Here is a 22,072-nt window from a genome sequence, read left to right on the forward strand (position 1 = left end):
AATGAGGCTCATGACTGGAATCAAAACTACTTGAGAACAAGCAGAGTTCTTGTAGCTCTCTCTCAAAGCTAATTCTTCCCTTACTCCAAAACAGTACAGCAGATGTTAGGCAAACAAATGTCCATTTGCAAACCAAGCTCTGCCAGTAACACCAAGCACTTTTACAGTATCCAAAGAGAAAGGTTTACTTTTAAAGATTGAAAAGATAAAAATTGCAGCAGCAAATTGAACTGTACATTCCGGGTCCAAAAGTGCAAACAAATTCCCAACTGGATATGAAGGTCATAACAGTGCCATTGACCAATACATTTCAACTCACCATTTCACTACAGTCTATTTTTATGACTACTTCAGTAACTTTATTACGTGTTTCCTCTTTTTTAAAGAAAATTAAAAGCATAAATAAGTTGCATAATTTTATAATAATAATTATAGTACTTCCCACCTCTACGGCACCTCCTCTCCAAGGATCTCAAATTAATTAAGCCTCACTTTCCCCATCACCCTTTTGTGATCCTGGGAAGAATCTGCACTGCCCATTCTGCAGATGGAGAAACCGAGGCAGATGGTTGAAGTGACTTGGAAACATAATTCACATCTCTTGATCTTCAGTCCTGAGCTTTAGGGAAAACTCCATTGTGTCAACCGTAATCAATCATATTCAAACAAAGAATGAAACAAGCGTAAGTCTTATTCTACAATTTCTTTTCTGGGGGGCTCTTGATTTTGCAACAATTTACATGAGTGCTTAACTTTACACACTGAACGCAAAGGGACTATTCAGTGAGCCAAGTCAAGTGTGAGCTAGTCTTTGCAGGATCCTGGCCTAAATTAATACCATCATTGCAGGCTAGAACCCCAAGTAGTATTTCCCTTTCCAGCGTTTGCAATGGGTCTGAGAGCCAAAATGGAAATGCTGCTAGTAATTAAGATGAGAGATTTCTTATCAATTAAAAGGCTTATAAATAATGAATCATACAGCATCATTGATCAGCGTCCTCAAGGCACAGTGCCTTAATAGGTAAGGAACAAGCCCTCTGTGCGCTTTAAAATATAGGTTAACTCTCAGCAAACAAGTAACAGTTGCTGCATGGGTGATTATTAGAGCAAGATGAGCAAGGATCATCTATCACAGCCAACTCTTCATGAAACATGCTGATTTTTTGACAAATTGCTTTGAATCCTTGATGTTGTTGAAAGATGGGCCATATTCTCTGCTGGTGTAAACTGGTGCCATCCACTTCAATGGAGCTGTGCCAGTCAGCAGGTTTGGCCCATTTGATCTCAATAATCCAGCTGAGTATCGGTGCGTGACATTTGAGCAGAAGCAGGAGAAGCTGGGTGAAATTCTGGGTGCTTTAGTTTTATAAAATTCCTTCTCCCATGATCTAAAAATCAACATCCCGGTCTCTAGGGAGGAGAAGAGGGAATGCTATAAGCAGTGCAGAGGGAAACAGTCAGTTGAAACTGATAGTATGAATTGTACCTGAGGGCAGAAATGGCTTCAAACCTGGGCCTCTTACACCCATCCTGACACTGCTGCCATCAGCACCAACTGGTACAAATACTGAAATGAACGAATACTGCACTGCTGAGGTTTCAGCATCCATCTTGTTCTAGCCACAGTGTGAACTGGGCCAGAGCCAGGAAGTTTGGATCTGGATTCAAACATCTCCAAAGTTCAGAGATGGTTGGATTGAGGGATTTGGTTTGGCCCCATTTTAGAGCCAGGGGCTAGTTTTAAAGTTTGAATAATAGTAATGGGGGAGATATTAAAAGGCCCAAAGGGATGTAAAGATGCAATTTCCATTGAAAGTCTATGGGTAGTTGGATGCCTAACTTCCTTTGCGACTATAAAGATCTCCTCCAATGATTACACTTAGCACTTACCCATTGCTTTTCATCTGAAGGTCCCAGAGTGCTTCCCCCAAAAAGTGGGCCAATATCTTGACCTCCCTTTTAAACGTGGGGAAACTATAGTGAGATGAAGAGACTTGCTCAGCATCATGCAGCAAGTCAGTGCCAAACCGAGGCACCAGAAATTGGCTCTGGGTAGGTTTAAAAAATCAGTTTCTGTGAGATTTGTTGCAGAGTAGGGTACCACTCAGTATAGGTAGAGGTGGCAGAACTGATCCCTTTGAATGCAAAATTCTATGACTAAACTCAACACTATGCAGACTGCTCAATAATAAGGAATAATACCTAACTCTAATCTAGCACTTTTCATCCATAGATTTCAAAGTGCTTTACCAAAGAGGTAGGTATTATTATCCCCACTGTACAGGAAAACTAGGAACAGGGAGAGAAGCAACATGCCCAAGATCATCCAGAAAGGAGTGGCAGAGTCAGGGGACATTGACGGCCCTAATCCTATGACATTTTTTTTCCCTAAAAGAGCCAATGTGCCAGCCATGCGCTCCAGGCCCAGCATATGTAGTAACTATCTGTAATAGAAGACATTTCTTGGGACACATCCATAAAATCTGGGAAGCAGCACAATCCAGAGATACAGCATGTAATTAATCCTGGTATTTAGTCAAACAAGCATCAGATCCCTATAAAAAGTTACACTGGGTAAACGTATGATAAAATAGTCATGTCCTTCCTTTCACTTTAGAGAACAATTAAAACATCCTGATGCAACAAAGCCAAAACAGATGCCCAGCAGATGTTCTTTCTGTAAACCCAGTGAGAGCCACGAAGAAACAACAATTAGTTTAAAATATGGTTCTCAGCAAATTATGTGCCCGAGATTTTTAGCTGCTTGTTTCTACATTTATTGTGGTGCCAAAGCTAGGGATTCTGGTTCAACAATACTTGTACGTTTAGAATCCTTGGACTGCAGTATAAACCATGTTCTGGGTTCAATTCGTGCAAACTCTGGCAGGAAAATGGATTGATGATTTCTGCTGCAAATTCATTAGCTACTAAAATTTATGGGCCAAATTCCAACACGGTGAAAGCAGGTGCATCTCCACTGAAATCAATGGAGCTGCACCCACTCCCACCAGCTCTGAATCTGGTTCCTTATCTCTAAACAGTTGAAAAAAAGATGGAGTTTTACTTCTGATTTTTCTAGGCCTAAGAGGTACCGATATAGTGTGCCAAAACAGAGAAAAGAGAAAACTATGAGATTTCACAAACGTAAATTGCCAGAGGAAAACAGGTTAATGGTCCTGCTAAATGATTATTCTTTTGTTGTATGCTTGCTTAGATACTTTATAGTATTCCTCCATTAATGCCTAAAACTCCTCTGTTATCAGCTAATAACCTACTTCCTTTAGCCTGTGCTTCCATAAATCACCATTGTTCCTTCATAATGATGTTGTGAGGCTTAACTCTATGAGGTTTCCAAAGCACTTTATGATTCTTAGAGGCTCTAAATACATGTGAAGTATCATATGGACAAAACCAGCATCTGCATGCACGCTAGGTTTGGTAAAATTAGAAGGATTATCAAAACCTGTGCTTTAGGGCATAAACTTGGGTCAGGAAGACATTTCTCCCATGGAAAATTAGTGGTAGGTGCATTATGCTGGTTTTATGCCTTCCTTTGTAGTATTTTGCATTGGGCACTGTCAGAAATAGGATACTAGAACTGAAGAACCACTGTTCTGTTTTAATATGGCAAGTCCTAGAGTAGCTTCCTTTGACATCTCTCTTTACATAAGCTTGCTAGTTCTTCATCCTCTATAGAGGTGTTTTTATTTAAATCTTACATCCACCTCACAGTCACTGGCTAATGGACGTGCATCTATGGCTCCTTTCTGGGTTTAGAGATTCCAGACTGAACTGGTTAATTGATCATATTGAAAATATCACTATTAGGCACCACTTTTGCAGTAAGATCCTTTTTAGAGTTTTGAGGGAGGTTACAAAAGGAGCTCCTGTAACAAAAACCCTAGGAGTAATGTTTGCAATATCGACAAGTCCCCACTTCTATCCAATGTCCTTTAAAAATCAGTCATCCAGCATCATTTCTAGTGCTTGCAAGACAGCAAACTGAGAGCATCCGGAGTCGAACACCATGGCTACTGATGGGAGCAAGAGCGGAAATTACACAGGATTCTATCCTCGTTGATAAGATAGTTGATTAAATATGCTGCTGCTAGTTTCGTACTTGTTAAAGGAACGTGCAGGACTACATTAGTGTCATTATCAGCAGCAACGGACTGCCCGATAAGTAACGCGTATGTCTGCAACCAAAAAATGTGATGCACAACATTCCTGTACGGTTACTATTAAGTTGTAAACCAGACAGGTTTCCTTTGCTAGTCATTAGACACAATGTACACACCTGTATGCACCTTGAGACTGAGCCTCTCTTTTTTTTTTTTAAATTTAGGCATTTGCTTATGTCAACATAAAAAATAATTCGGCTGCTCTAATTTCAAACAATCAGGTAAGCCCTATCTTATTAAGTAAGCCAGCTGTGTATAGCATATATAGCATTTGGCTCCCAGTCATGTTATAAGCCTGTAACATGATCTCAGGGATTGTTGACACGGCAGCCCTTTTATATTCGTGTTTTTTCTTCCCAGGTGAAAACATTATCTTCAGTTAAAAATCTGAGTGCTGCAGACAGTCACTTGAGAGCCTCTCTCCTGTTTCCAATAAGGGCTGATTTATTTATGTGACAGGAACTCATCTCTCTCACAATCATAGGGATGGTTTTGTCTATGGGACTTTTTGAGAAGAGTACCGTACAGAAGGTTGGAGAGCTGAATGCTTAAATCAAATGGCGGTTCTGTTTAGTTGCTGGGCTTTTAAGCAAAGATATTAACCCACGGAATGGCAAGGGTGTGAATGTCGGCAGACTCTGAAAGGCCAAGTGCTACCGGGATAGACAGGCCACGCAACCTGAGTAGAGGTCTTAAATCTCTGCCACTTGAGTCTTCCTCAACCTTTGACCTCTTACTATCTCTTTTGAGGAGTTTGGGAGTTCTTTGTCTAATCTGCTGTGGCAACATTCATCTGGCAGGCCCCTGGAGCAAACTTTAAACTTCCTTTGGAGGATCAGCTCATTATTTGATCTTTCGAGGGCCTGGATTAGTCATTACTCTTGAAATACCTCTTCTACCTACTTGTTCATGCCTGAAACTCCCAGGTTCCTTGGGAAAACTAGTGTGTACAATATCTTATATCTAAATCTGGGGATGCTGAATGTTTGCAAGAACTATGAATGACTGAAAAGCTTGCAGTCAAAGATCTGGACAAGTTGCAATGGAAGATGTCAACAAATGAGATGATAGGGTAGGCGAGGGAGACAAAAAGATTATGAGGTTACTTTTCATTGATTCATGATTCAGTTTAAGGCCAGAGGGACCATTAGAATATCTAGTCTAATCTGCTGTATATCACAGGCCATTACATTTCACGCACTTACCCATCTTGAGCCCTGTACAGGGCAGCTATGTACATGTCTGAATGTTCCACTACGTGTATGTATGTAAACAAACAGCCATATACGAGCATGCAGGCAGGTGTGCACACACTATGTCTATTGCTTTACTACCCGCCCAATGGCATTGAAAAGCTAATTTTCCCTACATTTGCAATAAAGTCTCTGATTTAACCTATGCCACCTTCGATGTAACAACAGTTTCACCATTTTTATTATAGCGGTTCCTTGAGTATCTCCACTAAAGAAGACAGCATTGATCAGTGTTGCTGAACAAGGGACTACAGGGAAAAAAAGGGCCATAAACTAAAAACAAAAAAATTGAATTACTACTTGGAACAGAAACTAAAGCAAAACAATACAGTGTTAGAGTTCTATTTCATATAGATTCTACTGTGAATATTCTCATTCAACATAGAACAGTTACCTACCTTTTCGTAACAGTTGTTCTTTGAGATGTGTTGCTCACGTCCATTGCATTCTAGGGGTTGTCAGAAATTTTTGCCGTAACGGTATCTGTAGGGTCAGCATATTAAACGCTGCCGGCCCTATGCCCGGATGGAGCCACCACTCGTGGAGAGATGAAAAGGTCCTGCTGAGGTGATCTGCGAAAACGTTCCTGGCTCCAGGCAGGTGCATGGCTACCAGATGAATGGCATGCGACACACAGAAATCTCACAGGCAGAGAGCTTCTTGGCAAAGGGCCGACGACCTGGCTCCACCCTGCCTGTTGATGTAATATATCACTGCGGTATTGTCCATCAGGATCTGCACCACCTTGCCCTTCAGGTGAGGCAAGAAAGTCTGGCAGGCCAGGCAAACCACTCTGAGCTCCCTGACATTGATATGGAGGGTCAGATTGTCCTGCAACCAGAGGCCCCGGATGCTCAGTTCACCAAGGTGGGCTCCCTAGCCCAGGTCCGTGGCATCAGATACCAGGGTCAATGACAGGGACAGGGTCACGAAGGGGACTCCCTCCAACACCGACCTGGGGGCCAACCCACCAATCCAGGGACCACCGGATGTGATCTGGTACCCTGACTACCTGGTCTAGGTCATGCCTGTTGGGGATGTAGACCAACGCCAGGTCTGCTTGCAGAGGCCTGAGATGGAGCCGGGCATGACTGACCATGTGGCCCAACAATTGCAGGCAGGTGTGAGCCGTGCTGAGCGAGTTGTTCTTCACATGGGAGATCAGGTCCAACATGGCCTGAAAACGCGCTTCCGGAAGGAAGGCTCTGACTCACATGGAGTTGAGAACTGCCCCGATGAACTCTATTTGCTGGACCGGTGTTAAGGTGGATTTTTTCTCATTTATAAACAGGCCCAGGTTGCGGCAGGTGGAACGCACCAGATGGACACTCCTCTGCACTTGTTCCTGAGACGTGCCCTTGATGAGCCAGGGGTCGAGATATGGGAAGACCTGGACCCCTCAACATCTCAGGTAAGCAGCCACTGGTGCCATACATTTTGTGAATAGTCCTGGGGCCAGTGAGAGGCCAAGGGGTAGTGCTATGAATTGAAAATGGTGTCCGTCCACTATGAAACGGAGGAAACACCTGTGACCTTGGAATATGGAAATAAGCATCCTTCAAGTCAAGGGCGGCATACCAGTCTCCCAGATCCAGGGAGGGGATGATGGAGGCCACGGAGAGCATGTGAAACTTCAACTTTCTGAGAGACTTGTTGAGGCAAAGCCGGTCCAGAATGCGTCTGAGGCCCCCTTTTGCTTTCGGGATTCGGAAGTAATGGGAATAGAACCCCTTTCCTTTCATGTCCCGAGGGACCTCATCCCCCGCCCCCAGGTGCAGGAGGTTCTCGACCTCTTGAACGAGGAGTTGCTCATGAGAAGGGTCCCTGAAGAGGGACGGGGAAGAGGGGGTGGGTGGGAGGGAGGGGCAGCCGAAAATGGCAGGGTTTAGCCCTGAGAAACTATGCTGGTGACCAAAGGATCTGAGCTGCAACGCTGGAGATCTGCGGCGTGGAGACAGAGAGCGCTGCCTTGGCTTGGGGGATCGGCGGCGCTTCACAGCCCCCTGGGGAGTCTTAGCGGCTGGCTTGCCTTGTAGGGAGCCTTTGCTGCTTTCTGCAGCACGCACGGTGCCGGCGATGCAGGCAGAGGCCTCTGCTCTCTCGGCACTGGGGGAGCTTGGGAAGGTGCTAATGTCACTGCCAGTTTAGGTCCCCTACCGCTCCCAGGAGTCAGTGGTGGATCCATTAAGGGGCTAAGGGCCCCGACCAGGGGGCAGACCGAACTGGGTCCTTTGCCCGATGCCCCATGGCCTTTCTTGCCTGGTGCCAGGGAGCTGTGCTTCTTAGTTTTCTTTCTGGGCACTGGTGATGGGGAGCAGTGCCAGGCAGAGCCTGGTACTGGAGGTATGCTGCGTACCAAGTCCAAGGTACTAGGAGTTGAATCTTGGCAGGATGGCTCGGAAACTGGATGGAGGGCAGCCTCCATGAGAAGAGCCCTCAAATGAATATCCCGCTCTTTCTGAGTCCTGGGTTGAAAAAGTTTACAAATACGATGCGTGTCCTTCACATGTGATTCCCCCAAGCACTTGAGGCAGCTGCTGTGGGGGTCACTTACAGGCATAGGCCTGTTACAGTCCGCACACGGCTTAAACCTGGAGACCGGGGCATGCCCTGCCTGAGGCAAAGTCCCCACTCGGACTCTAACTTCTAACTACACTTAACAACTACTTAACACTAACTACTATAAACAACTATTTACAAGGCCCTAAGGCTCCAAGTCAGAAGACACAAACCGCTAGCCCTTGCTATGCAAGGAAAGATGCTCTGACTAACCACCACGGGCGGTAAGAAGGAACTGAGAGGGCAAAGGGCCGGTGGCGCCTGATATACTGACACATGGGCACCGAACTCAAGGGTGTACCACAGCCCACCCTACGGATACCGCTAAGGCAAAAATCTCCGACAACCGCTCACAGGGGCGTGCGCATACCTAGAACGTAATCGACATGAGCAAGCACTCGAAGAAACAATATTTTTGTTGAACAACAAACTAGCTGTTATTTACTACACAGGTAAGAGCTAAACATCAGATCTAGTTAGTACACTTTTAAAACGTCCTTGCAGTTGTTTTTAGTGCTACAGAGTGTGTGTGTATATATATATATAATTGGATTAAATCCAGTCTCCATGGAAGTCAATGGCAAAATCTCCATTAACTTCAAGATCTTCTCTTTGTGTGTGTGTGTGTGTGTGTAATGGGAGGGCTTTTTGAGAGTTATTCTCTTGGTATTGATTTTCAGATATTCTTTACTAAGAGCTATCAAACTAAGTTGAGGATAGAGCAGGGAAGGCAGGGATAAATTGTTTACAAGTCATCTTCTGAATTCACTGTAATACCCAGACCTTTTCCATTATCCCGCTATATTACATGCCTGAAACTGTTCTTTGCGTCAAGTGCTACGTTGGGTCAAAATAATCAGGTGAATCTTGATTTTGATAACAGGTTGTGCCACACCCAGTCACTAAAAGTTTAGGGAATAAAAAAACACCAGGAATCTAGTAGAATAATACAGCTGCTGATGTAGAAAGCGGGACTCCAAGACTAACATTCCTGTCTGATTGCCTTTATAAACAGCACGCAGTAATTTTCCAGTACAGTAGTCATTCTGCTAACAGACTTGCCAACTCTCACTCAGGCAGGTTTCTTTTTACTTTAGCGCTCATCATTTTGACAGATTTTGTTATTTTCCCAGGGAGTACAGGATCAATAACATTGCCTGCTAATTTACATGAGTCTTGGGGGGGGCTTAGTTGAATTCAGTGTTACAGTTCTTTTTTCTTCCTTCATCAATGACATCAACAATTATGCAACGGATCAAATTCAGCCCTGGTGTAAGTGGGTGCCAATCCCATCAGAACAGTGGCAGCCATTCCCTTGCACCAGACACAGAACATCCGTGCCACCATGGTCCCCCAACTTTTTACCAGCCGTAAGTGTGAGTGGGGGTGTGGAGAAGAGTGAGGAGGGGTGGGGCTTTTGGGGGGGGGGAAGAGGCAGCACAAGGGTGGAGCCTCAGGGGAAGGGATGGCGCGGGGGGGTGGCCCCCCACTGTTAGGAAGCTTCTGCCATCCCTGCCACCAGATCTAGTTCAGGTCCAATTATCCCTGCCTACACCCACATCACGGGGGCTGGTATGGAGGCCCCCTCTCCAGCCTGCAGGGAAGGCAGAGGCCCTTAAGCAAGCTCCCCGGGGGCTGAAGCAGCATGGGACTGAATTTCTCCCATAATGAAACATGTTCTATTATCCTGCTAATCTTCCCTTGGGGATAAATTCTGAAGCTCTGCCCATGGAGACTCAAGCCACACAGCGACACAGACATCATTTAGTCTTCGTGAAGCTTAACTGTAGTGATATTATGTTAATTTTATAGTGGGGGAAACCAAGATGAAGGCTAGCCTGCGTGTTTATCCCAAAGCAAACCGGGGGTGTCTCCTGGCTTCGTGTGCTCTGTAACACTGAATTTACTTCATCTCCAGCCAGTTGTCCTAAATTATTTGGCATAAATGCATTTAGTTCTAGCCAATAAAGTCCACCTAATTCCATTTGGCCTCTCCCTCCATATTTATTTAGCAAGAACTGATCTAGAGCAGTGTGGATTCATACCGTCAAATAACTAACCCCTTAGTAACAAGCCCTGAGCTTCATCTACAGGCCCAGAAATTGCTCCCTTCTTCCCATTTACAGCACTGCATCCCTGGCCCACGCATCTTGCGCTGGATATTTTTTTGGTCTTCCTCTGAATAATTAGATATTTGCCAATGGACACTGGGCTTGACAGACTCACATGGAATGGACTGAGTGTAGCTATGACTCCTTCTAATGGCTGGACCATATAGCAAACTATATGCTGAAAAAAACAGACACGCTTATAGGAATAAATTACATACACACGGGTGACCAGGACTACAGTCCTGACCTTGTGCTCCAAAATCACTGGCTTCTCCCACTGGATCTAAAGGAGAATGACTGTAGCTGTTGATAGCAGCAGGTCCCTTTTCTTCTCCGTGGGACAGCCAGCTGAAGGCTGCATTACCTACTCATACATATATAGCTCAGACATTACATACATATGGTCTAAAGAGTTAGTTCTATAACCCCAATCCTAGTCTATAGACTCCAAGTCTAATTTCTCTTTCCCTTTCCAAATTAGCTCTATTAAAATGGAAGGTGTATGCCCTTGTGTTGATTGGTATTTACATTACAACATTTCATGTGAGATTTCCAGGATAACATTATTTAAAAGGGATCTACTCATTTATTTCGGCATAGAAACTCTTGTACTCTCACATTACCGAATCTTTCTCCTGTAAATCTATTCAGGGATGAAAAAGATAGGACCAACAACCGCTGAGAGCCAGCTGATCGCTCTTGGCAGGGGAAGAGGTATGACCAGTCCAAGGAAACAGTACTGGGATACAGAACAACTCTTCCCTACCGTACATCATTAGCATATCTGCCAACATGAGTCAATAAAATACCAGTCAATTCAAATCTACATACATTAGCATACACATGAGGTGGGTAAATCAGAGAACTTGGTGATGGAACCTCTCCTTTAGTTTGGTCCAGGGTCACAGTGCTAAAGAGAGTATGTGTCAGCTGCACTTCCACCATCCCCCATCTACACGGGACACGGACCACACCAAAAAGGATGAAGGAAGAGCCTGCACCATCACCAATTTTCCCAGTTGGGAGGTTTGCACACAGGGTGGGTTCTGGGGCTTCCTGTCCTCTGGTGTGAAGTTGTGGGGAGCTCTCTCCCTCCACACCTTACCCCATCTCAATCCTCCTTCTCTGCCTTACTAGTGTAAAACAGGAGATAACACGGGATAAATCTGGGGAAGGAGAGGAGAAATTAATTTGAGGTGGGAGACACTGATGGGGTGGAACAAAGAGGGAGAGATTTCCTTGCCCCTTTTTTCTCTACTTTCCCCACTCTACCCGCATTACCCCCGGAACACCACCAATTCTACAGCCACTACACCTGGCCCCTCCAAATAAGCCATTCAAATGAATTCTGGTGCCAACACACCACTCCTCCCAAATCACATCACAGCCGCAATCAATTCTGTTCTCCTTTCCACACACAGAACCCCCTCCCCAAATCATTTGATAATGCTCCCCCACAACCCCTCCAGTAACACCCCCCAATTTGAGAACACTGCCCCCGAGCCCCTCAGTTTATTCGATAACAACCTCTCCAATTCATTTAACAACACACAGCTCCCCTCAATACACTTTGCTCTCCCCCGAACATTCCCCTTATAAGGTAAATCCCAGCAGGTTCCCCCAGATAATTCTGTACCTTGCCCAGACCTCAGTGAATTCTGGCCCTGCGCCCCCCAAGCCCATCATTAATCCTGCCCCTTCCCCCCAGGCAGGACCCTCACTAATTCTGCTGCTGTCCCTGAGATCCTAACTCCCCCAGTTCTGTTTGCTGTAGAGCCACCCTTCTCCTGGTGCTGGGAGGGAGGAAACCCAGCATCAGGATCTTCACCCTCCTGCTAGGCGTAAATGGGCTCCAAGAGCAGCTGGAGCTCTCTTCACCCACTCCCAAAGCCTGTGGGGCCTCAGGAATAACAGCAACCGTTTTCCTGACATCTCCTGGTCTGGTGGGAGGTGCCTAGTAGCTGGCGTTAGAGCTGGCAAGAAACAGAATCGGCTACTGCTGATCAACCGTCTGCCAACCCTGTATTGGTCCCTCATGCTCCATGCAGCAGCTTTGATTGGCTGCTGGCCCTATTAGCCCATCTCTTGGGAAAGGCAGCCAGTGAGAGTGAGATTTCCCTGTAGCAGAGCCTGAAAATCTGTAATCTCTGGGACAGCCCGTTGACATGGCAGGTCTGGGACTGGTTCGAATACCATTCTAAGCCTGTTTAGTAGCCGATGTGAAAGGAGTCCGAGGCCACAGTCCATTTTCTAATGAGTGGGTATCAAAAATCACCACCTCTCGCACCAGCTGGCCTCTTTGCTGGAAATGACAGCAGAGGCCTAAACCTCACCCCTTAGACATGGTGCCTCTAGGTAGGATGAGAGCACAATAGCAGGCAGGGTGGGGAAGCTCTGCCCGTTGCTTGTCCTGAGCCACTGGCATGAGGCCTAACCCAGGATTTACAGGTGTTTTGCTGCCAACACCTACTCTAATATCAGTAAGTTTGTGGGAAGAGACAGAGAGGAGGCTGGTGTTAGAAGAGCAGAGGGAGTTGGGAACAGGCTAGAGAAAGGTGCACGACGCAAGTGGGAGAAAGTTAAAGAGCTGCCAGCTTCCACCCCGGAATAGACGGGGTCACCGTTTTTCAAAGGAAGAGCTGCTGCATCGAAAAATGGCCTTTTTCAAAAATGGAAATTTTCCTGAAACACTGCTGACTCTAGAAATTGTTCATAACATTTTAAACCAAAAGTCTGATCAAAAACATTACTGAAAACACTGCTGGAACTTTTCATTTCCCAAAAACTTGAGTTTTTGGGTAAATGAAAAGTTCCTAAAACTATTTCAAGAACGCTTTCGATACAAATTTCCAGCACAAATATTGATTAAAAATAGTCACCAAAATTCATAAAAAAGGTCAGTTTTGAACACTTTGAAATGGAAACAACTTCACCAATTTTGAAAGGTTTGCAAAAACTAATTTTTCATTTGTCAACAGAGAATCATCATCAAATGAGCTGGGTGTTTCTATGAGGTATTGAAGAGATCAGTGCTAGGCCTGATGCTGTTCAATATTTTAAAAACTGATGTGGATGTGAATACAAAATCACAGCTAATTAAAGTAGTGGATGACACAAAGACTGGCAGAGTGGGGAATAATGAGGACAAGGAAGTCGGGCAGAGTGATTTGGGTTGCTTGGTGAGCTGGGCCTATTTCAACAAATATGTTTTAAGACAGCCAAGTGCATAGCTAGCCATCCTGTACAAAATTGAAGGTCACAATGATATATTTCTAAGGATATATTTTGCTTTTCTTTATTTTAAGTCCGCTTCTCATGCAGGATTATCTATCTAGGTTTTAGACCACGTTCACCACTGTTCTATCTGAGCAACTGTCTTCTTTGAGAAATGTTATTAGCTTTACTTGCTGCTGCGGGAAAGGGGGTGACCAACAGTGGTTCAATTGCTCTCTGGTGGTAGGACACCTCCCCTGCCTAAAGCTGTACATTTGGCACTATCATCCCTCGTTCACAGCTGGCACTGGAAAGTGCAGAAGCAGAGGCAGACTTTGAGACATCTTGGCCTTGCTCATTCAGGGCTCAGATAAGGACCAAGGATCCTGAAACAGATCTAGGATTGTACAGGGAGGCACTACAGGGCATGGGACTTTGGTGTAACATATTCCCATCAGTCAGACTTGCTTAGGAAGTAGCTACCACATGTTGAACCTGCTGTGGCTTCTGGGTGGCCTTTGCTGTCAGGTCCAGCTAGCAGAGTTTTTCTACAGCGTGAATCACCAGGGCATCTGAGCCACACGCAGAGTGCAACAAAGGAGTCTAGCCCAGAAGCTGTGACAGCAGCTGGGTCTGGTCTCCTACCGCATCGAGCTGTAGATGAAAGAAGAAATTTTTAGCTGCTGTTGCTATCTAGCTGTTCAGGAGCAGCAACAAATCCAATAGTTCCCTGCAGGAATTGAACATCTACTGAATTGTCCACTCCCCCAAGATAACTGTGTTTGCATCTAGGCCATTGCAAGTTCTGGCCTTTTTGGTTCTGTTACTGTGTTTGGGGAGAGTAGTTTTCCTGCTCACAGACCCTGATCATGAATGCTGAAGTGCGTGGCCACTGGCCAACCTGTGTTTTCAGTAATAACAGCTGATGTGATCTGTGATTTCTTAGCCTCATGCCAATGCCAGTGTTGGATTTGCCTATACATTTGTTCTGCTGTTCAATGTGTTGGAAGCAACCCACCCACGTGGCACGCAAGGATCCAAATTCCATATGCTTACAGCAGGGTTTCGTAAGAAATATCTATAGGCCTCGGCATAGGATTAGAACAAAGAGGTGCTAACAGGGAGCAGTTGGGACAGGAAAGGAAGCCATAAAAAAACTGAATGGAAAAAGAGGGTCAAGAAACATAAAAAGTAAAAGAGGAAGAAAAAGAGGCATTTTTAAAAGGTGAAAGAGTAACAATAATAATGAAGGAAAGAGTCTTTTATTTTTGTCAGTTTCGATAAAAAACTTTAAAAAAATATTCTATTCTCTGACATTTAATTTGAACACACAATAGTGTATCAAATTCTTCATTCAGTGTTTCATTGTGTCCTTTTACAGATGCTATACTGGCGTGGCTGGGTTCTAACCTCATCCCTGGTTGCGTGGAATTACTGCTCCTTGCCCCACTCCATTTGGTTCTCCCAAGAGGTGGCTGCATTTCAAAGGGATATATAATTTGCAAAGCACTAGGGGATTGTTTTGGAAGAAAGACACTGTTATTAGTATCACAGGCATTTATTTGCAGATAACCTAATGTTTAAGGTGGATGATTATTTTTTATTTGCATGACAATCCCCAGTAGAGATTGAAGCCTCCTGTTACATACACAGTAAGTTGCCATTTCTGCCCCGAAGAGCTTATGATCTAAGTAAACAAGGATCAAGAGGGGAAATAAAGGGACAGTAGGGAATAGTGGCTTGCCAAAAGTCACTGCCAGACCCAAAAATAGATCCCAGGTCTCCTATCACCAACCAGTGCCCTATCACTAACCACACTAACCTTTCTAATAGATTCTTCATAAGGTAGATGCAATTCTATTTAAATTCACAGTACCAGAAACCCTGTGCAACTTCAATTAAAAGCAACGAGAGAAAAAAGATTTACTACAAAAAGAAGCCATTGTTCCCTTCTTCTATATTCTAGTCTAGAGTGGAGCGCTCAGTGGAAATGGGAAAGGACCTTATTGTAACAAGATGCTATAATAATTTTACTTGAAACCCTAAAACTAATTCAGGGCGCATTTAAAAAAAACATTGACATGGTAAAAGAGAATGGCTTCTTTAAGATGTTCTTGGTCAGAGAATATGCGAAGCATGCGTTTCTAATATCTGGGTGGGCAAACACAAGTGGAAATTTCAATTCTACAGAGGCATAGAAAATGTGCTTCTGAAAATATTTCCAGTCAAAAGCACGTGAAGTGTGAAAGTGTGGTCTACGTGGAGCGAAGGAGAGCATGTGGTCTGTCACATCATCAGCTGGAGTTTGTGGCCTTTCTGGGTATTAAGCACGTTTGGTGTTTGTTGCCATGGCTCTGACAAAATGGACTGATGAGAACATCAATGTCTGGCTAAACTGCTTCTGAAGAGAACTTTGCTGAACTATGCCTCTAAGTTGCCTGGTAATTCCATACAGGAAAAAACTATCCTGCAAGAATGTTAAGGGGCTAAAAAAGTGGGGCAATTTGGACATACCAAGATAATGGCCCTTTCCCAGCAGCACTGGGGTGTGTGTGTGTGTGATTTAACTCCATCCTTAACTTAGCCCATTGTTATTGCTTATTATTTTTATAGAGCTGTAAATGTACAAGGTGCAGTAGAGAAGGCACAAAACAACACACACACACACACACTTCACCAAGAATTCAAAGTGCAATCTGGGTCCCACTAGGTACCCCTTGTGTGCACAGCCAAGTGTGTTTCCAACAATGCACTTGGCTGGTGGTGAAAGATGCCAGACCATTGCTTGCTGAGCTTAGTCAGCTGCTTATCTCAGTCTCTAGCTCCGTGGAGATGGTGCCAGAACTCCCTGGGATTGTCTGCATCCACCCCAGGCACCTCCAAATGGCTTTTCAAAATTTCCAATGGAAACCCTTCTTGCTGAGCAAGGATCATGAGCTAAGAGTTCACTCAGGCCTCCTGCTTGAGAAAATGACTTGGAAACGGCGCCATACCATGGGGTTATGCAACTTCCCTGTGGAAGTTATAAGCATTTCCTTGAGCGTTTTGGGAGTCTGGCCTCTCCTTTTGCAGTTCCAAGGGTGTACATGGTATCCCAAGATGTCCGTTGAAGCCACTGCTTCTGAGCGCTGTGCTGAGAACAGTGAGATACCCACCTAAACAGCAATGTGACTGCAATGTTGTAGAACAGCAACAGTGCAGAAACCATGCGAAAGTGCAATGGTTCTTCACCCGAAACAGCCTATGGACACAGCACGCCACTGGGGACGACACTGGTGCTCTCTCACGGGTTCCATTCTCTAGTGCAGACACAGCATTAGAGAGATAGAAGACATGGCTCACACAGGAGGGCTTTGGGAAAGCACTGGGTTGTAAGGGGAGATTCAAAAGAAGAGAAGAAGGCCAGCTGGCTCATTTGAAACTGCGGCTGTCCCAAAAGAAAGTATTTTTTCACATGACAACAGTCAACCTGTGGAACTCCTTGCCAGAGGATGTTGTGAAGACCAGGACTATAACAGCATTCAAAAAAAGAACTAGATAAGTTCATCGAGGATAAGTCCATCAATGGCTATTAGCCAGGATGGGCAGGGATGATGTCCCTAGCCTCTGTTTGCCAGAAGCGGGGAATGGGCAACAGGGGATGGGATCACTTGATGATTATCTGTTGTGTTCGTTCCCTCCGAAGCACCTGGCACTGGCCACTGTTGGAATACAGGATACTGGGCTGGATGCACCTTTGGTCTGATCCAGTATGTGGCAGACAAGGGAACGGGTAAGCACGAGTGCACTGAATCAAGCAGACCTGGAGCCATCACCATGGTACCTGCTGGAATCACCTGCTGTTGAGCTCTGAGCCTGAAAGCCCTTGTGTGGTACACAGAAAGGAGTGTGAAAGGCCAATGTGACTCAGTGACAGCACAGGTCTGAACAGAAGCTATACAAGGCACAGTGAGACTTAAGCTGGCGCTTAAAGTTCATCATGTGCAGAAGTGATTTCCTGAATCAGGATCTGAGCTCAGAACTGCATGACACACAAAGATCTTGCAATCTAAATTAGTCAGATGGTGTAGATCAGACACACAATTCAGCAGAGGACCAGATGTGACAGAATAGATCCCTGTGTTCACACCCGACACACTATTGTAATAATCTTTGTATAAAGTAAGGTATCATTTAAAACCTCATAATTTGCTGATCAATAATATCATGGCAAAATGCACATATCAGCATTATATGTGAAGTTATAGACGTAAATTGAGATGATGACTAAAAAACAAGGTTTTCCAGAGAAGTCTGGGGAGTGGCCAAACCAGTTCCTCAGAGACAAAGGGTAAATTGATGCCTCAGACAGGTGTAAACAAGGCTGATGGACCATTACCTGCTAAGTGGCCGTTCTTTGGCAGGAAAAGGGCAAAAAAAAAAAATCTACATCTTGGCAAAGAAACAACAGGGAAGTTCCTTTCCACACAGACTGCCTGTCACTTTGCTCCCAGCTGGTCCTGCTTCTCCAAGGGGGAACACCGCAAGATGCCCCTTTCTCCCTGCCCACTGCATTCATGCCATCGAAAGCAAAAAGGGATTGGACTCTGGGAGAAGGGGTCGTGACCTACAGGGTTTGGTCAGGAAGACTGCTGAAAGCGTATGGTGAGAAACTCTGCTTGAATTTGATACAGTTTGTGAAGATAGGTATTACAGTCAATGTCTTATCTTTATTTTTCTTGTAAACATTTCTGACCTTTATGCCTCAATTCCTTGTATTCAAAATCTCTCTTTGTGGTTAATAAACGTGTTTTATTGTTTTATCTAATCCAGTAGGTTTAAATTGAAGTGTCTGGGAAACTCCATTTGGGGTGACAAGTTGTGTGCATATTATTTCTTTTCAAGAAAGAACAGACCAAATATGACTTTTATATTTACCAGGAGAGGGCTGGGCAGTACAGGACTTATATTTCTGGGAGAAAATCTAAGACTAGGAGTGTGTTGGGGTCACTCTGCAGAATAACCCAGGCTGGTGAGAGCCAGCGTGTAACACAAGTGGGACTGGCAGGCTGCAGCTACAAGCAGACACTTAGGGTCCAGCTTGCATGCTGGAAGGCTGTTTGTGAGTGTCTCAAGTGGGAGCTACTTCAGCAAGGAATTGTAAGGCACGCCCGGTTGCAGGGCAGGGGTGACACAGCCCCCTCACTGTTCTGGACTGCACCCTGGTATCTCACAGCAGGTAAGGTTTAAAGGCTATGTTTCTCTTTCCAAAAGGGTGTGACAACTAATCAAGCCCTATTTTGCATTGAATAAAGAAACAAGATTAGACATGCCATCACTGCAACACTGTGTAGCTAAATATAGGAAACTATTTGGTCTCCCAGATTATGCAGCTAAGGTGAAGAAAAAACACAATCCCCAAATAAATTATATATGTCTGTAGCTTCCAGGGAATCCTGTTGTACTGATCACAAATTAAATGGACTTTGAAGTAACGAAAATCTGATCTGTTCAACAAATGAAAAACGACTATTACAGCTGGATATTGCAGTTAACCGTATGCCCTAATGCTGTCAGACACTTTGACGGTGTTCAGTGGAGAGATGCTTTGGAGAAGGGTGGTTGCAAGAAATAGGAATGTTGATTTTGTTTTTTAAGCTCCTTACCGTGACTGGCAGGGGTGTGTGTTACATCTTCTGATTTGGGGTTCAGGGCGCATCACACGCTGGCAGTCACTGTCATTCACCAGCATCATGGTCTTGTTAACGATCCTAGTACAGGACACAATGGTTTTACGTTCACCTAAAAGTCAAACCAAAAACAATGGCAAACCAGTAAGCTAGCGAATTGCTGGAGGCTGTTAACTATTTAAGATCAACTTGTTATTTAACAAATCTCCTCTACAGCTAATTCTTTCTGCCTACCTCTACCTATAGCATACAGAACTAATATCTCTGTGGAAGTTTCTGTCTTCTGCTGCCTTCTCTTTGGGCTGCTCTGTCCTGTTAGCAAAGGTTCAAATCTTTGCACAGTGATTAGGGCCCTACCAAACTCACTGTTCATTTTGGTCAATTTCATGGTCATAGGATTTTTAAAATAATAAATTTAATGATTTCAGCTATTTAAATCTGAAATGTCACGGATGTAAGTGTAGGAGTCCTGACCCAAAAGAGGGGGCATTGCAAGGTAATTGTAGTGGGGTCATGGTATTGGCACCCTTACTTCTGTATTGCTGCTGGCGGCGGCGCTGCCTTCAGAGGGGGCAGCTGCTGACTGGGAGCCCAGCTCTGAAGGCAGCAGCAGCGCAGAAGTAAGGATGGCATGGTATGGTATTGGCACTCTTACTTCTGCGCTGCTGCCTTCAGAGCTGGTCCCTCGGCCAGCAGCTGCCACTCTCCGGTTGCCCATTGCCACCCTTACCTCTGCTCTGCTGATGGTGGTCCTACCTTCAGAGCTGGGCGCCTGGCCAGCAGCTGCCACTTTCCAGCCTCCCAGCTCTGAAGGCAGGACAGAAGAGTGGCAATACCACGACCCCCCCCCCTTCAATAACTTTGGATCTTTCAAGCTGACACCAACCTTTTTCAAGTCCTCTTTCAGTGTCTCAAACCACTTTCTTCAAGGTCTTCCTCAAGGTCTCTGTCCCGTGACTACTAGCTCATGTAGTCTCTGGCCAATATATCCCACATCTCATCATCTCACATGACCCAGCCGATACTCCCTTGGTTCTTCCATGATGGGGGGGGTCTACCTTCATCATGGCTCCTACTGTTTCATTGCATAGCTTATCAGATCTTATCTGACTCAGCATTCTCAATCTGGCAGTGTGAGGTAGTTGTTCTTCTCTCTTCCAAACTGGCCAGCATTTCAACCGGCCTAATCCTACTCTTAATTCACTTTGCTCTTTAGTTTACTTTGCATATTCTTATTGCAAAGAATTGCTATCACTCCTTCCACTTCCACCAACTGCTCTTCATGCGGCTCCTAACATCAACATCCACATTCTAATCATGGCTCCACACTGACCGCAGGTGTTCGAATTGTTGCATGGACTTTAATTTGAGACCATCTAGTTTTATTGGCTTCTTGTTGTCCCTCAAAGCATTCTATGTACTCCACATTTTGTGAGCTGATGCGTAAGCCATTTTCTTCTAATGCAGCCCATCACAGCTCTTCGGCCGCTTCCAGTTCATATTTATCTTCAGGGCACAATGTAATGTTGTCGGTGAAAAGCATGCTCCACGGAGCCTCTCTCCAAATTTCCTGCATCAAGGTGTTCATTGCCATCACAAATAAGACAGGGCTAAGGGCTGATCCTTGAGTAGGACTACCCTTGCAGTGAATGACTCACTGTAGCCATAGCTGCTTCTCATTATTGTTGTGCTACCCTTGTACTTGTCCACGATAGTCTGAACGCATGACTCCAGCAGATTATGCACCCACAGGCACCTCCATAACAATTGTCTAGGAATTCAGCCATAAGCCTTCTCTAAATCCATGAACACTAAGTGCAGTTCCTTGGGTTTCTCTCCATATTTCTCCTGCAAACACGGGATCCATTGTTGGCCTTCCTGGCACAAACCCAAATTGTTTGTCACTGAGTTGATGCTCCAGTACCTCCCGAAGTCTTTTCTCAATAATTCTTTCCAGACACTTCATTGAGTGACTCATCAATTTGACGGGTCTGTAATGACTCCATGCTTGCACATCTCCTTTATGCTTGAAGTTAGTGACCAACGTGCTTTTCCTCCACCAGCCGGGAATTTTTCCAGTACAGAGAATTAAGTTGAAAAAGTTTGTCATCATCACCACTACTTCATGGCCTAATGCTTTAAATACTTCAATTGGTACATCATCTGCTCCCACTGCCCTCCCACCTTTCATCATCTTTAGCACTGAGTCTCCACTGTGGTAACAGGTCTTGTCAAGTTTTTGCTTGTGCATACTTTCCCCTCAATGGTTTCTTCACATTCTCTTCACTGAGCAGTTTCTCATGAAACTGCTGCCACCGCCCGATGATTTCACCATCTTCCCTTAGTACTCTTCCATTTTCATCTTTGACACACTTCACAGCTCCCAAGTTCTCTGAGCTTCTTTGCTTAATCTTGGCTAATCTACATATTCCTTTTCCCCCTTCCTTCATTAGTAGTCCTGAGTAGTCCTTTAAATGGCTGACCCTTTGTTTCTGCAACTGCTCTTTTAGCTATTTTCTGTACCAGTCTGTATTACTTAGAACTTATCATCACTCTTATTTTCTGCCATTGCCATTCTTTTTTACTGCTTCCTGCATGTCACGGGGCCACCACCAATTTCCCTCATTTCGTCTGGCCACAGGCAGCTTGTGCACTTTCTGTAATATATTTGGATATTTCCCCCAAATCTTATTGGTATCATCATGGGTGGTTTGGTTGTTGTCCAACCTCCAGAGAACTTCATCCTTAAATTTCACACTCAGGCTCAAGACACTACACTCCAGAATGGTTCTATTTCTACACAACCTATGTCTCTGCATCAACTGAGAAGGGGGCTCAATTCCACTGATGAACATGGCACCTTGGGCTTAACAATCCACTTTGACGCGAAGGTGTTGCGTTGTGACTGTCACATAGTTGCCTTTCAACACGGCGAGTTAACATCATGATGTCACAATGTAAACATCACCATCTCACCATGCAAACCTACCCAAGTGATATTTATTTGGGGGAAATGCCTCAAGCGTCTCCCATTATAATCTTAAGTCTGGCTGTTTTATATACTTGACAAACCGAACGCTTGTGAT

At 44.7% G+C, this 22,072-nt stretch overlaps 1 protein-coding gene across 3 annotated transcripts in view; it reads right to left on the reverse strand.

Moving 5' to 3' along the window:
- The window catches only part of ADAMTS17 (ADAM metallopeptidase with thrombospondin type 1 motif 17), a 259,492-nt gene that overhangs the window by 44,266 nt on the left and 193,154 nt on the right, over window positions 1-22,072 (reverse strand). For all 3 annotated transcript variants that reach the window (XM_074966538.1, XM_074966537.1, XM_074966539.1), the window contains one exon: window positions 18,963-19,098. In XM_074966538.1, coding sequence (XP_074822639.1) covers window positions 18,963-19,098 — 136 coding nt within the window. The remainder of the gene's footprint in view (window positions 1-18,962; window positions 19,099-22,072) is intronic.

This window comes from Natator depressus, chromosome 10, assembly GCF_965152275.1.
Source record: "Natator depressus isolate rNatDep1 chromosome 10, rNatDep2.hap1, whole genome shotgun sequence".
NCBI lineage: Eukaryota > Metazoa > Chordata > Testudines > Cheloniidae > Natator > Natator depressus.